Source organism: Cataglyphis hispanica, chromosome 5, assembly GCF_021464435.1.
Source record: "Cataglyphis hispanica isolate Lineage 1 chromosome 5, ULB_Chis1_1.0, whole genome shotgun sequence".
Taxonomy (NCBI): domain Eukaryota; kingdom Metazoa; phylum Arthropoda; class Insecta; order Hymenoptera; family Formicidae; genus Cataglyphis; species Cataglyphis hispanica.
This window is the reverse complement of record NC_065958.1, coordinates 707,458-724,198: the sequence shown is the minus strand read 5'-3', so window position 1 is coordinate 724,198 and position 16,741 is coordinate 707,458. Positions and strand designations below refer to the sequence as shown.

General features: G+C 26.8%; 1 protein-coding gene across 2 annotated transcripts; it reads right to left on the bottom strand.

The window, feature by feature from the left end:
• Positions 1 to 2,303: 2,303 nt before the first annotated feature.
• Positions 2,304 to 15,558, bottom strand: LOC126849775 (steroidogenic acute regulatory protein-like). 2 transcript variants are annotated; one of them, XM_050591998.1, is made up of 12 exons: positions 15,270 to 15,558; positions 15,064 to 15,167; positions 10,232 to 10,523; positions 8,865 to 8,945; positions 8,657 to 8,734; positions 8,426 to 8,479; positions 8,216 to 8,348; positions 7,756 to 7,973; positions 5,290 to 5,454; positions 5,046 to 5,150; positions 4,795 to 4,970; positions 2,304 to 4,711 (listed from the first exon to the last, which is right to left on the bottom strand). In XM_050591998.1, the coding sequence occupies exons 3-12, from the start codon at positions 10,472 to 10,474 to the stop codon at positions 4,504 to 4,506; spliced, it is 1,461 nt and encodes a 486-aa protein (XP_050447955.1). In that variant the 5' UTR covers positions 10,475 to 10,523; positions 15,064 to 15,167; positions 15,270 to 15,558; the 3' UTR covers positions 2,304 to 4,503. The 2 variants fall into 2 exon arrangements, with proteins under 2 accessions (XP_050447955.1, XP_050447954.1); XM_050591997.1 differs by lacking the exon at positions 15,064 to 15,167 and having other exon boundaries at positions 15,270 to 15,552.
• Between the last annotated feature and the right edge of the window lie 1,183 nt (positions 15,559 to 16,741).

Sequence of the window (16,741 nt, the reverse complement as noted above, 5' to 3'; positions counted from 1 at the left end):
TAAAAATTTATGCATGTGCCGCCTCTTTCTAAAAAGTAATATAGTATATAAAATAGTAATATATTATATAAAATAGTATATAAAATAATATATAAAATAGTAATTACATAAAATAGTATATAAAATAGTAATATATTATATAAAATATAAGATTATTAACGTTGCAAAAGATAGTTATCATTTATAAGATCATGTATGACGTTTAAAACAAATATGAAGAGAAAGAAAGAGAGAGAGAGAGAGAGAGAAACAGAGAACGAGAAAGAGACAGACAGAGAGAGAGAGAGAGAGAGAGAGAGAGAGAGAGAGAATCTTTCCCTTCTTCTCTTTCTCACATCAATGAATATTATATAGCGAAATATTATTATCTCTTAAATTTTAATACACTTAAAATCCCTTTTGTATCAAACGACGAATATTGCATAACAATATATATATATATATATATTTCCGTAACAATAATAACTGTAATTCTTACAATTTGTAATTGATTGTGAGTATACGAATAGCAAACTGATCAAATACAGATTTCACAAATGCCACGTCATATATCAACTGGCTCCACATCGAGCAAAACATGTGTGACGAATTGCAAATGACAATTCGACTGTACCAATTTTACCATGCATCCACATACATGTACGTGCGGTTCGCAATATGTGCCTATTGTTCACATACATGTCGCACTCGCAATAATTGGAATACATGTAACAATCTATGCCACAACAGCATCGTGAATTGTCTATCGATGTTACTCGGTCAATAGATCTCCGCACGTTTCGGTATATAACGCTAATTTTGCAAATTAATTAATCGAGCAATTGATACATTATATACATAGTGTCAAGTTTTCTAGATAACAAAATATTATACAATATATGTTACTTCTCAGGCTGCGCCATTCTAAAATTATGGAAATGAAGAAAGTTTGTAATACTTTTTTGTAATACTTTTATGTATTATTCATATAAGGTCTCTCTTTCATCTTTGGTATGTACATTTCATGTTAAAATATTAAAGAATACCCCTATTTTAGATCGTTATTTTTCTCAAAAGCATAATCATAATATATATTAATCTTCCAGTTATTTTCATATCTAAAGTTTATGCTTGTTCATCAATTTACATATTACATTCATTAAATTATTAATTTCAATGAATGAAAAAAATCCATGTAATAATCTTATATGTCACGTTTTTCTTTATTCTTTGTAATTGTATACCATTAAATTTATCAATCGATAGTTAAGATAAGCTATCATAATTTTACACCGTAATAAATTAAATAAATTACACGTAGATAAAGATAATGCACTCGATTTCCCGTGTATTGTAATTGCTTTTGATTACATAAAACGATAGTCACGAATAAAAGATTAGATGTAAGATTAGATGGCATGTCAAACTTAAAAACCTGGTTAAATTTGCATTTATTTTACATTAGCACTTACGAAACAAATCATATTGAGCTTGGAATTTTAACTCTCGATATAGAGGAATCCAGAAAAGATTATGTACTCTAATAAAACAAGATATTATTTGCTAATAAGTATTTTGGCGAAAATGGCAAATCTCAAATTTACATCATTTAAAAAAAATATATATATATAATTTAAATTGTACATGTATGTACAATTGCATGTGTGTATACACTATTTAAATTATATATTTTATAACAGTTAAAAGAACAGTTAAAAGAAGCTAATAGTTCCTGAAAAATGTTTTTATTTTCATCTTATATTTATTAATAATATTTTTATTAAGTTTTATTAATATTTTTATTAATAACATTTCCTCCTGAATTTTATAAAATAATAAATCTTTTAATCGTCAAAATTTTCATTTTTATCTTATCAAATTAATCTATCATATTAATTGTAATTTTACATGTATTATATATTATGACATACAATATTGAATAATTATATATTCAATAAAGTTTTTTTTTCGAAATTTTGATGATATGCAGTGAGTTTAATTACGCTCCGTTACATTATTGCGAAGCAATATTGTTATATGTATAATCGTATTAATTGATGCATACTAGAGTACATGGATTTACCGTAACAGTATTTCTATCCGTTTTATCATTAATCATCGTATCTCTGTTCTTATATATTGCATACTCTTAATGCGCAAATATTTGGATATTTAGCAATCAACGATTAACGGAGAAGATAAGTTATATATCATGAGAACGGTTGAACTTTACGCGACCATAAATAAAGAGAAAATAAAGATCAAAAGATTTCACTTATTTCGGATATTACTATAGCGATGTAGGATTGAAGATATTCGACACATTTAGGAAAAAGAACAAGAGTTGTTCTTTTTTTTTGCATTTATTGACCTATAGGTATATCTTTACATTTGAATCCGAACCGGATTTATAAAATCATCTTAAATTATTCTATTCTCTTATCTTATTCTATCTAAATATATTGTTCATATAACACAGTACTGATTCAGCAGACATCTCCAGAGCGAAAATGCAAGTACTGCATAAACGGCAAATGACACATATAAAACGATACTATAAAGAAATTGCTATCTCGACTTGTATATAATATTATGGATATATAAAACAAAATAGAATATTTATACATTTTTTCCGCATACACCTGCTCCATCGTTGCATTCATTATATGATACAATCGTATGTGAAATTCAAAATCGTCTCTTAACAGTATTAATCGTAATATACAAAAATGTGAAAACGAGGATACATTATATGATATATATTGACATGTATACCAAAAATACGTCATATAAAGTTGAGAACACACTATTATACACTGAATAAGTTTAAAAGTCAAATATATTATAGCACGATTTATTCCATTATAAGAGATCTTTCAACGATTAATATATTTATATGTACAATAATTTGATAATTAAATTTCATCTTTTAATTAATGATAATTTCAAAGTATTTTTCAACAAATTATATAATTTTTCTTTAATTTGCTATTAACTTTGTGAATTAAATTTTAATATAACAAAATAGGCCAATTTTCTTCTTTACATTTATTTCTTTATTTATGAAAGAAATTAAGTTTTTTTAGAAAAAAGAGATTGTATTAGTGTCGTTATATTATTTTTTTCTCTAATATATTACAAGATTGCATATTATTGATCACAAAAATATTGAAATGGTAAGAAGCAATGCAAACAATTCTTCAACTTGCATGCGCACTGTGCATTTATCTCGAAACAAATATCTCTTACAAAATTGCATAATATGCACATCAACTAGTGCGGAAATCTATATCGACATTTGTGACATGTATCTATATCTAATGCTAATTAATCGAAGAAAACTTGTCAATAATAAAGATATGCAAGTATGCATGTTTTTCATAAATTTAAATAATAAGACGCAGTTGCGGGACGCAATGTATGAACATAATGTGCATTCCATATTTATCAATCGGATATAAAATTTATCGAGTAAATAAATATGTAGTTAATAATAATGATCTATTATATATCTTATTATATCTTTTTAAAAAGTGAAATATTTTCAGAACTTTTCATTTAATATACATATATTTCATTTAAATGCACATTATATACACAATATTAATACATTAGGCTTTATGATTGTGATTTATCTTGTGATCAAAGAAAAAAACAATTTTTAATAGATCTGTAAAACAAAAAATGTAATAAAATGTTATTTTAATATTTCTATAGTATTTTTTATATCAAGACTTTGTTGTCTCGCACACTGCAGCCACATAGCCATCATGTGTACTAAATATGTATGTCACATTTCCAATACACTATATATACATTGGATATCCAAAAAAGATGCACTTAATGAAATTCATAGGCACTTATACACAAAAAACACATAATATACACCTAATTCTTTTAACTATTGCTACTACATTACACGTTTTATATATATATAAAAACAATGATTAAAATAAAATAGTACGTTTTTTCTTCGTTCGAAATTACATCTATCGCAACTAATTTCGTGACGAAAAAATATATTTCCTTTCATTAAATAAGTTGTGGAGTAGACATAACATGTATATATAATCACTAATAAAAAATTTCTATAAAGTTAAATTTACACAAAATAATTCATATAATTAGAAGATAAATTCGAATATATATAAATTATAATCGTTTCATACATATGGCTTTAAATTTCTATCTATAGTAAATGGATTTTTATTATAGACCTAGCATATCTTGATTACATTTTTCACATTAGTTAAATCTTAAATCCTTCAAAAAGTTCTGTTTAAGGAAACAACATCATCTTTCTAACTGTAATTAAAGCATATTTTCTAAGAGATCTATCATTATAATATACATTTTATAATGATAAGGAATTTCAATATTGCTTTTATGTGCGTCAATGCATATCAAATAAAAAATACATACATTTAACATAGTATATTAAAGAAGGTAGGTAGGTAAATAGATAAGTAGATAAGTAGATAAACAGATAGGTAAGAGTAGGTAATTCTATTTATCATTTTTATGTTAAACTAATGGTTTCTGCATATCATCTAAATGTTTTCTTAAATATGTAATGAAGTCAATTAGACTAGTGGACATGGCTCTCTCTACTACTGTTTGTGGTATCCAGCCTTTAAGATTTGTATTTAAAATCCAGGTGAAGCGACATTTATTAATGTCTTCTTCATCAGACAACTCTTCTGTTGCAAAACAACTTATACCATTTTCACCCCTTAAAAAAAGATATTTAAAATAACAATTTTTTTATCCTTTTTATACATTAAAAAATATAGTTTCTTTCAATGTCTCTCTCACCTAGTTATATTTGGACGTATCTGAACCAATGTCGTAGGGACAGATATACCACTGCTCATATAATAATCGCCGCATTTCTTACGATGCCTTAAAATAACAAAATCTCGCGCTGTGATGAGTCCACCACCATAAGAACTTGTCGCTTGATAAATGATATCCGTGTTTTCATCGATATTCTTAAAACAAATAATTGTTGCCAATATCAATAAAATATTATTACAACAAAAACAGAAAAAGAATGCAAAAACTACCTGTAGTTTTATCGACTCTGTTACAAGTTTGTTCCACAAAGGAAATTCTTCGATATCATCAAACAATAAATCTATTAATATACTAGCAGGTGCGTTGACAATACCCTGAAACATTTAAATAGCTTTCATTATTTCATAAAACAAAAAAATTTATTTATTTGTACGCGCGTGAAAAAAATTCTGCCTTTTATAACTTATTCATTTATTTATTTTCATTAATGTTACATTATGTATACTAACTTACAGTGATTCTCATGACCTTTCCATCCAATTTCCATTCTGGTGGCAGCTGCATGTAGGATACTTCGTCTCCATCAGTTGTTATAGTTTCGATCTTCCATTCTTTTGATGTTAATAAGTTGTGACAGTTTTGTAACATTTTAGATGCCCTCATTTTATATTCATCAATCTAAAAAAAAGCCTTAATGGTTAATTAAAGCCAAGTTTAGAAATATTTACAATTTTTTTTTTAAGATAATAAAATATTGAAATAGAAATATATCCGCGTTTATATTAATTATATATGTATAAATAAAATTTCAGAAATACAGCATCAATGCAATAATTAAAAAAATATATATTAAATAAATCTTGAAATTTATTATTGTATTAATGATGGTTAATCTTTATTGTATTCCTTCATAAATTATTTATATAAGATAATAATATATTTCAATACTCTAAACATCAGAATGACAAAAATTATTTGCTCTTAGAGCTTGCATTTTAATCAAAAAGCGCTACAAATCACTTTCAAAATATCGTGTAAATCTGTAAAATTAATAAACAATAACAAGAAATTTTTTGTGTTATATAATTGCAAAGTATTGCGAATATCTCATGGTTTTGTTCTTGCATATCTCGAATCTTTTACATGCAATGTAAATTAATGCGTGTGTATATCGCAATTAGAATAAAATAAGTTTAATCTTTCTATATTTTCGATTAATTAAATTTTGTTGCGTCCAAATAAATTTTTTTCTGCATATATACTTTGCATATATCCTTTCTATTATCGAATTTATTTATAAAAGATTAATAGAGATTTAATTTCATAAAGTATGTAATAATATCGAAATAAACAGACGAATACATATTAGATAACTCACAAAAAGTATTTCATCACTCGTTGACGATTTTTTCCAATTTTTTCTTGGATCCCAACTATTCACTCTAGACTTAGGCAAATACTTTAGTACGTCACCGAGAAAAAAAGGGCGTATCGTATACATGAAGATACGTATGAACGTATTAAGAATTAAAAACATAATGTAACAAACGATTAACTGAGAAGCACAATTGTTTACACATTAAAATTTAATAGGACAAAACGCGCAAAAACGAACTAATAATAAATCATGACCAATTAACGGTAACGTCCTTTTATATCTTTGTTACTCCTACCCAATTCTGCTCTCTCTCGTTAAGAGATTATTATGGACACATGTAGAAAAATGGATTGTCATTGACATTTATATATTTACATAATAAGACGATTAATGCTTAGCATGTTTCTAGAGTTTAAAAGGTTAAATAAATAAACTTTGAATTTTATGCAAAGAGAAATATATATTCCTCTTTTCACTCTTTTAAAAATACAAACATAAATAAAAAAACTTGTATGGAAAATCGTATATACAATCGAGGTTTTCGAGTTAAAAAGATTCGAGGTTAAGTTCAATTGTTTAATATAAAATTATCTTATACTGGAAAATTAAGTTTCACCAGCATTAGTAGAAACACATTACAATAACAGCAAACGGTGTAACGTTAAACGAGTTTTTGTGCGTCATCAAATATAAAGTCAATTTCTTTCATTTTCCTTTTCACGATCTTTCGATACGTTTTGTTATCTCCTTATCAATCTATTTATTAAATATCTATAGGTATATGTCAATATATATATTTATTTAAATTCTCAGTTAGTGATAAGGTCCTACATTATTTGACATGTGCGGTTTGTGTGTCCTTATCAGTCGCCTCATTAGATATCGATTAGCATATGTGAATATAGCGTATTTTAAATTCTCAATTAGTGATATCACCAACGAGATACTATTAAAGTTAGCTTTGGATAAATTTTCGTAACCATCCAGTGGGCGAATAGAACCGAAGGTAATTAAAAGATATTGACACTATCGACCATTTTAACTGCATTGAAGATAATTACACGAATTATTTAATTCATACTTATTTTATACTTATTCATAATTATTTTAGTTTATGCAGTTATTGTTTTATTATCGAAAAGTCCAATGAGATATCATTGATAGTCTTATGGGATTTAGCATATATTATTGGTAAAAAACTCGTTACGCGCTAGTGATAAATAAATCTTTGCATTGTCGATAATAAAACAGTATATTTAAAATAAAATGTTTATTTTGTCGTTCTTGAGAAAATATATAAAAGATCTATACATTTTCGATAATAAAACACTAACTGAATGAACTAAAATAACGCGCAGCGAGTTTTTCTTCCAGTCACACTAAATATATAAGACCACTGGTCTTTAATAATATCTCATCAGTAGTGATATATTTATGTAATACTCAATTATAACCGAAACATAGTTGAGATCACATTCTAAATTTATCCAGTTTTATCAAAAAATTTTATGTTAAGCCAACTATTTAATATTTCCACATATCTTTTCTGATTTTACATCCTTATCTAGACATTCGCCGATTTGCCATATAATTTTACCAACCTTATCGGGTGTAAGTTTTGCTAGAAACATAGATAATTCACTGGATCTTGATAACCTTCTTGAGTCTCCTTGCTTTTTGGAGATATCTTCATCATCAGAATGAGTTGGAGAATCCACAGGTGTGAAAAACGTACTCATATGATCGACATTTGCTGCGTATTGCCGTGATTCAGTAATGACATTTTGTAGTAGAGGAGTTCTTTCTGTATCCGGAAAATCTGTAAATTATAGAAATTTACTGATGTCTTTTTATGTTTTCAAATGTATGAAATGATAATTAAATAGTAATAATCTCTGTTTCGACTTTATTTTTGTACTATGTGTTACCACAAAATTTGTTTACAAAATATTAGTTCATAAATAAATTTTCAATTTTATTATATTGTTACTCTTTGTATTTTATTATTTATTGATTAATGAAATTAAAAAAAAAGAAAATTAATCATTAAAAAAAGCTTACTTCGAATCCAATTTCGCGCTTGAGTTTCCTGCGGTATCACACGAAAATCAAAGAACCAAGCCTCCGCCCAAGATAACACAAAAGATGTTAAGATTAGTAAAACTTGGAATACTGGTTGATTAGCTGATGTCCACTGAAAAACATAATATACATATTATATATATTAAGTCAAAGTAATTTATAAAGGTAATATATTTCGGAAATATTTACATCAAAAAGAAAAACTTTTGCAATTAAAAAGGCACATGTTGTGGCAGTTGATATCTGTAAAACATAAAATCCCAAATTATTGCTCATATTACAAATCTGTTAAAAACGATATTAAATAAAGAACTGTTAACAAAATGTTATGTTTTCTTAATTTTATTTTTGCTATTTAAGTCGGATAGCTCATTAAACTTTTTTTTCGCAGGAAAGTTTGATTGAAATAAATATACTTACAGCTACAATGATCCAGTGATTGAGATACAGTAGAGCATAAAAGAGCAACAAGACGGTGAACCTGCAAATCGCTGCCATCTGAGAAGATGAAATCCGTAAAATCTCTGCTCCCAATAAATAATGAAAAATTATGATGAACTGAATGTTACTGTCGTCATCCAGTTAATTAAACTCATTGACGATGAACGACAGAATATATATTACTTACCACAATGTCAAACAAAGATGTCTTTATATGATAGTGTATCACCTGATTTTCAAAAGCTGTATTTAAACTTTCACCTGCAATCTGTAAATATAATAGTGATTTAAATTTTATTAAAATTTCTTAAGAACAATCTTTAAATAATTTAATTAAATATTCAAGCAAGTAAAAAAAAGAAATATTTGATGATATAAAATCGTAGATAAAAAGAATCAGCTAGAAATCAAATGAAAAATAAAGCTAGAAATTTAAAAAAAAACTGTATGAACAAGATGTGAAATATGTAGGAATAAAAAAAGAACAATTTTTGCAAATGTTAAAATAAAAATGTAGAGTAAAAAAAGCCAGTGGCAGTAAGCAAGTCATATTTCAAAATGTTACATTTTTAACAAAATCAATATTTCACTCTATCTATTGATTAAACATATAGATAACACATCTGCATGATATTACGGTCTAAAAAAAAACCGAGTAATCTCCTATAGTTTTTTCGTGCGTTAAATTCAAATTCGCAAGGCAAAATAGCCTATCACCTCAAGTTTTCGAGAAAAATGTGATTGAAACCTCCAAAAATGCGTTTTTTACTATTTTTCAAAATTCGTATCAGATGAACTCAATGTATAAGATTTCAGACAGGACTCAAATAAAAATTTGATACATTGTACTTTAATATAAAAAATATCAAATCTTCTACCATAAGTTTATGAACCGTTGAACCTCAGGCACACTTTGTTTTTAGTTGTAATTTGCAAAACCGTTGCAACAGTAAAAATTAGAATTATATAGAAGAATATTCAATACAGAAAATTAAAAGTGAGTAAAATTATTTATTCACAGTTGAAAATAAAAAATTATAATTTTCTTTTAAATTATAAATTGTTTAACAAATGAAAAAAAAATGTTTTTAGTGCAATTAAGCAATTTTAATCTCATGTACTGAATATATAATTAAAATTTTTACTGTTTGCAATGGTTTAGCAATGGCATAGTCGTTTTATTTGACACAATGCGACTGCACCTAAAAACAAAGTGCGCCTGAGGTTCGCCTTGATACTTGCAGTAAAAGATTTGATATTTTTACATTAAAGTATAATATTCAAACTTTTATTTGAACCTCCTTTAAAATCTCTTGCACATCGGACTTGTCTAGTACAAATTTTCAAAAATGGTAAAAAATGCTTTTTTGGGAGATTTCAACTCCGTTTTTTTCCAAATTCTAATATAATAGACTATTTTGCTTTGTGAATTTAAATTCAAAATGTACAAAAAAAAAATTATAGAAAATTACTCGTTTTTTCCAGACCACGGAAAAAAATATAACATTATACAGATCTGTGTAATGTTTCGAATACGATCGAACTACAACATACCATCGTGCAAATAAGCCACATGAGAAATGTAAGGAGAAGATCGAAGGTGACGAAAAGGCAGAAGAAACGTCTAACGTTGGACATTCTGCCGTTGTGTCTCGCTCCTGCGATCAAATCTTCGCTGAAGACAATATCTGGCGATCGTGTCATGCTATGCTGGGTAACTGAACTTCTTTGGGAGTTGATGGAGCCGCTCAGTATGGCCTCAGCGGCCATCCTAATTTGTCTCTCATCTTCTGCCATCCCTCTGATACACTTCTGATGTCGTCGTCGTCGTTGTCGTAACGTCGACCTTTAAGATAATAAAATGTTTCATATGTATTTATATAATCGCACTGGTAATATTAGTACGTTTTCTTCGCTTTATTGCTTTCGTTCTACATTTTGCATCTTTACTGTTTCCTCCTTCAAAATCCATTTCATTTCAAATGTAGCTAAAAAAGCAGAAACGCGGCTAAAACAAGTCTAGCAATAATATAGATACCCATGTTTTCTAAAAAGAACAAGTACTGTAAAAATATGCTGAATACACAGACACTAGATTGTGTAACATGTATTTCACTGTCTATTGAAATCTTATAAATTCTGTGCATAGCATTCATTTATAGCATTGCTATTTGCATGAATAAACGATGATGTAAGATGTAATTTCTTGTGTAAAAAACAATTAGAAATCTTTTATTTTACTATAAGGAGTTTCTTTTATGTAAATAAATGATGTCAAATAAATTAAACAAAGTTTCTTTTAATAAAAATATCATAGAAAAATCGTTGAAATAATATTCTGAAAATATCGATATTTTTTATTCTCATTATAAATTCGTTTCAATTATTAATTATTATAATTTCCATACAAATGATCAAGATATAACTTGCTTCTAGATAACATATAGAACAAAAATATCTGACATAAAAATATAAAAAAATTAAAATTTATGTAATCATAGAAAACTATGAGAAAAAAATTACAATTTTTAGTACATGTTACAATTTTTAGTACATGTATAAGTACATAAATATAAAAATAAAAAATACAATATGTTGTTTTTCATAAAAAAATATGCGCATTTTTCTTCTTGATCTGACAAGCGATGATCTTATTTTTTTTTTTTTTGAGTAAGTTCATTATTCGTTATATATAATATATGTGGGTATCTATATTATTATTGCTATACTTATTTTAGTTACGCACATATTGCCGCACATTAAAAAAAAATTAGAAGATTTTTGGCGTTACTGTTTATATAAATATTTATTTTTGTGTATGAAATAAACTATTCACAGAAATTAGAGAAACATCTAATTTTTCGTTAAAAATGTGCAAAATGTGCAGCTGTAATTTCATTAAAAATAAACGAAATTTAAATCCAAAACAAGCTGAAAATTGTGCAAATTAGAAACTTGCACATTGCTTCCTCATCAAATTATCTCGCTCACAAAGCTTAAGATATTTAAAGCAAGTGGCTTTTCCAATTTTGGCTTCCTCATAGAGGAAACTTTGCGAACGAAATAAAAAGATAAAAAATCAGAAATGTAATGAAAGAATGTGCTATTTTCTAATTTCCATTTTTTATTTTAATTTTTTTATATAAAAGTGAATTCTTTCATCGATCCTCACTAAATTCAATATCAATCAAATAGTTAGAGCATGTACAGACATTTCTCAAAAAATTCAAAATTTTATAAAAAATGAACTCTTTCATTAATCCTCGCCAAATTCAATACTAATCATCCTTTAATGATACTCTATTTATGTAAAAACATAACTTGATATATTAACATTAACTCGATATATAAAAATTTGCAAAAATTAGAGCGTGTACAAAAATTTCTCAAAAAATCAAAATAAAAAATGAGCTCTTTCACTGATCCTTACCATATTCAATATCAATTATCCTTTGAGGTTCTATTAACTCTATTTATATAAAAAAAATTTAACCCATCTTCAATATTGCGTAAATTGTACAATGTACATTCCGTACATACATACATACATATAATACATACATGCATATATGGTTATCGCCAATTAAATAAAAAATAAGCATCTTGGCTTGATTGCTCACAACTCCGTTAAAAATCATCCGCAATTCTAAAAACAAAATTTTAAAGTTGAAACTTTGCTCTATGGAAATATAATTACCAAATTTTTTTCAAAAACATGTAGTCATGCAAATTAATTAAAATAACGTAAAAATGAGTAGTTTTTCTGTTTTTTTTTTTTTTATTTTGACCTAGAAAACAATTGTGTAGAACAATAAAAAAATTTATATTTCGTTTTTTTTTGTACTTTTAAGTACGTTGAATTTGAAAAAAGTTTAACAAATAGTTATGAGACTTTTTTCATAATGGCAATTATGATTTTATAAGGCAAAACATACAAAAAATTGTGAATGTTTTCAATAAAAAAAAAATTTTTTTTAAATTAGTTTAAAACCAATTTTTTAACATAAGTTGAACATTATTTTCCATTTCTCCTTTTTCTTCCTGAAATTAAGCAATTTCATAATTCTTGGACATTTTGTCTGACTACCAAAAATCTCATAGCTATTCAAAAAGGTACTTAAAAGTATAAAAAACATAAAAAATAAATTTTTTTTAATTTTACACAATTATTTTCTCAGTAAAAATAAAAAAAAAAGAAAAAATCGCTAATTTTTACATTATTTCCCATTTGAATCATGTCTACATATTTTGGAAAAATTTTTGCAATTATTACATTCGATTAGAAAGTCGAAAGTTTCAGCTTTAAATATCTGTTTTTGGAATATTAGTACAATAATTTTAATGGAATTATGAGCAATTAAGTCAAAATGTTTATTTTTATTTAATCAAAGATAACTCAGTAACAAAAATTTTTAGAAAAGTTTAAAAAAAAAAGAGTTTATAGAGAAAATTGTAATCTTTCACATTAGAAAGTCGAAAATTTTAGCAGATTTTTGGGGGGCACGTGCCAGGCTCATAAAGTGAGAAAAAAATTTCCCATTTTGTTCAACTCTTCATTTTCTAAATGTAAAAATTCTCAACTCAGAAACTCAAAAACAATAGTGACTTTTTGAAAGAAATAAGCTTTAAAATTCTTTTTTGAATTTAAACTTCGTTAATTTTTAACGAAATTACAGCTGGCTAAATTTTGCATATTTAAAAAAAAATTAGTTTCTCTAATTTTTGTGAATGATTTATATCTGTTCTCTCAATTGTGCAAACAATCGGAATTTTATAAGATAGAAAGTACACTTTACTATACGATAATCGGCAAAGTTTAATTTTCTGCTGAAGTAACCCTTCTGCAATTGAGAAAATTATATTTGCTTAAAATGCGATTTGACAGTATTATAATATAAATATAAAGTAAATAATATAAAGTAAATATTACATATATATTTCTTTAAAATTTAATGTAATTGGAATTTAATATAAATTATAGTTGTGTCTTAAAATATCATTTTTCTTTCTTTTATACATTAAATCTCTAAATCTTGATTCTTTGCCAAAATATATACTTCATAAATCTTTTATCTTTACACACATCTAGATTTCCTATAAAATCCTTATCCTCTCATGATTAATTTTTAAGTTTTCTCAATCTCAAAATATAACTATGTCACATGAAAAATTTAAATATTTGGCTATTCTTAGCTATTATACATAATGCAAGATAATGAGATAACTATAAGTTAATCATCACATTGTTATTCATTAAGGATAAATTATCATTAGCTTTATAATATGTATGTGTATATGTATACACACACGCATACATATCACCCATACGCACGCCGCATGCACGCACACACACGGTACACGCATTCACATAAACTTCCTCGAATAACTTTGCAACTGAAATCAATGATAACATATCGCCGCAATAGCAGATTAAAGCGGAATGTATTGCTTTTACAAGAGAGATATACATGGCTCCCTTCTTTTTTTGCGATATCTTATAATAAATAAGAGAGAGTTATTTAACTTAAAAGACGTAACATTAAATGGAAATATTAATCACAGATTTTGTATAAGATCTTTGTCGATTAATATTTTAATTCGAATTTTGTTAATTTTTAGAAATACATTTTTTATCTTTATTGTTTTATATAAGTATGTCTTTTTCATTTTATTCTGTCAGTCTGTCTCCCAGATAGCACAAACCTATTCATCTCTATAAACATTCTGTAAATATCCTTCCGTGAATATTTGAATATTTTATATTAATAAAATAAAAATAAAAACGATTCCTTATCGAACCTTGGGTTTATTACTGAAAAAAAACAAACAATTTCTATATGAATCTATATAGAACTTCAAAATGAGACTGTAAATACAATGTTCTACTCAGATTTATAAAATATTGTTTTAACACGAGAATATTCTATAAAAATTCATAGATAATTCTGTAAGAATATCCTCAAAATAATGTATTTGACGCTAAATAGAATAGTCAAATAGTATATAGTAATTTCTTCTTTTTCAAAAGATAATTTTTATATAGTAGAATTAAATGTGTTGAGAGAGATAATCCCAGATAGCACTTTATTCTTTGACTATTCTATTTAGCGTCAAATACATTATTTTGAGGATATTCTATATATATATATATATATATATATATATATATATATATATATATATATATAATTTTCAGCCAATTTATATATATATATATATATATATATATATATATATATATATATATAATATATCTAATATTATAATATATTATATATATATTGTTTATATCGAATGTTTTTAACATAAATTGGCTGAAAAAAATGTAGAAGAAATATATTCCGATTGATATGCGAGATTAACAAAGGTTAATTCTTTATCCTAACCTCAAAAACTTGTATGCTGTCGTTTATTTCAATTTATTTCATCGAGCGATGCAAGCAGGGAGATTTCAAAGATCGACAAAAGAGCGAATATCATACATTTTTTGCTACAAAAAGAACATATTTACGTCAAATCAAATACGCAATGATAAAATCGCCGTATAATATCGCATGGGCGATTAACTTTTTTTTCTTATTATAATCCTTACCGTTTTGTAGTTGAGAGTGCTCATAGATGCGATCGCGCAACCGAATTGTTTAACGAAACAATGTCACGCACGTGCATCGCGCGAAATACACGCACCTCGACTTCACACCACTGTATTGTACTCCGATATCGCCGAATATAAACAAGTGACAAAACGGAACAATATGACGTTTCTTCGGCGTCGTATTCATATGTATATGTGTTCATGCGTCTGAAGTCAGGCAACGCGCGTCGAATGCACCTAACTTAACGTGACAAGATATATACAGAGTGTCTGGAGTCGATCGCACCACATATGCAGATAGAGCAGGTAAAACTGATAATGAGAAGAAAAATCCTTTCACCAATTCGCGAATTTCGCAAATAATTATCGAAAAATTAATTAAAAAAGATTGACCAATGCAGGAGAGTATTAGCGCATGACGAAAAAGAATGATCCAGAGACAATTCAAAAGTTTGTGATCGCTAGGTGCGCAAACAAAGTTTTGAAAGCAGCGCTCTATAAATGATAATGATTAAATATACGTAGGGTCTGTTCTTTACAGCTGTACTGGCTGCACTAATTCAGAGTTTATCTTTTTCTTTCTATATTAAAAAGAGAAAGATAAACTCTGAACTAGTGCAGCCAGTTCAGCTGTAAAAAACAGATCTATAATGATAGATTCTCGCATCCTAGGAATCACTCACATTAATGAATTGTCCCTTTTTACTGCGCGCTAATATTCGCGCGTATTAATCGATTTTTTTAAATTAATTTCTCGATAATTATTGCAAAATAATAAAGGACTTTCTTCTCAGTTTTACTTATTCTATCTGCAAACGACGTTTAGTACGATTGATTCCGAACACCCTATATAAATATGTATATCATGAAGATATTTTCTTCATGCTAACTAATGCCAGAGAGAAGCTTGAGAGCGGCCATCCCGGCGTTTTTCGTACGATAGTTCTCAGTCTCGTACAGCAGCGCCTCTACGTCTATTTTACGGCCGCTTGGAACTACATGGCCACGTCCATTTTCAAGCAGGATAAAACAGCCGCATGGTTAATTTCCGTGCTACGTCCACTTTTCAATTTTGGTTCATGTCTGTGCTACGGAACATCTTTTGTGACTTTTTTACATTCTACACTATCGAGATAACTCTCCTTACTCTTATGTATGTGGATAATTGTACAAAACTGTGTACAACATATTAAGATTTATTTTTTTATCAGAAAACATACATGTACATCGATGTACTAAATTATATGAACAAAAATACATTAATATAAAGTTTTTGCTTTATATTTATACGAGCTAAAATATTCTAAAAATATGTATACAAAAAAATAGTACTAGTTTACATACAGCATTAAGGTGTTTGTTCGGATTGGAGCTTATAATTATGTAATAAGGTAATTTGATATTCATATATATGTTATCTTATATATTATAAACATAAAGCAGTATCTTATCTTAAATAAATGCTTATA

Bases quoted from the DNA above. Each gene is read 5' to 3' on its own strand.
- LOC126849775 (XM_050591998.1), bottom strand. From the start codon at position 10,474: ATGGCAGAAGATGAGAGACAAATTAGGATGGCCGCTGAGGCCATACTG. The intron at 8,480-8,656 runs GTAAGTATATTT...TATGTTTTACAG, and splicing joins ATCACTGGATCATTGTAGCT to ATATCAACTGCCACAACATG. The intron at 8,349-8,425 runs GTAAATATTTCC...TATGTTTTTCAG, and splicing joins CAAAAGTTTTTCTTTTTGAT to TGGACATCAGCTAATCAACC.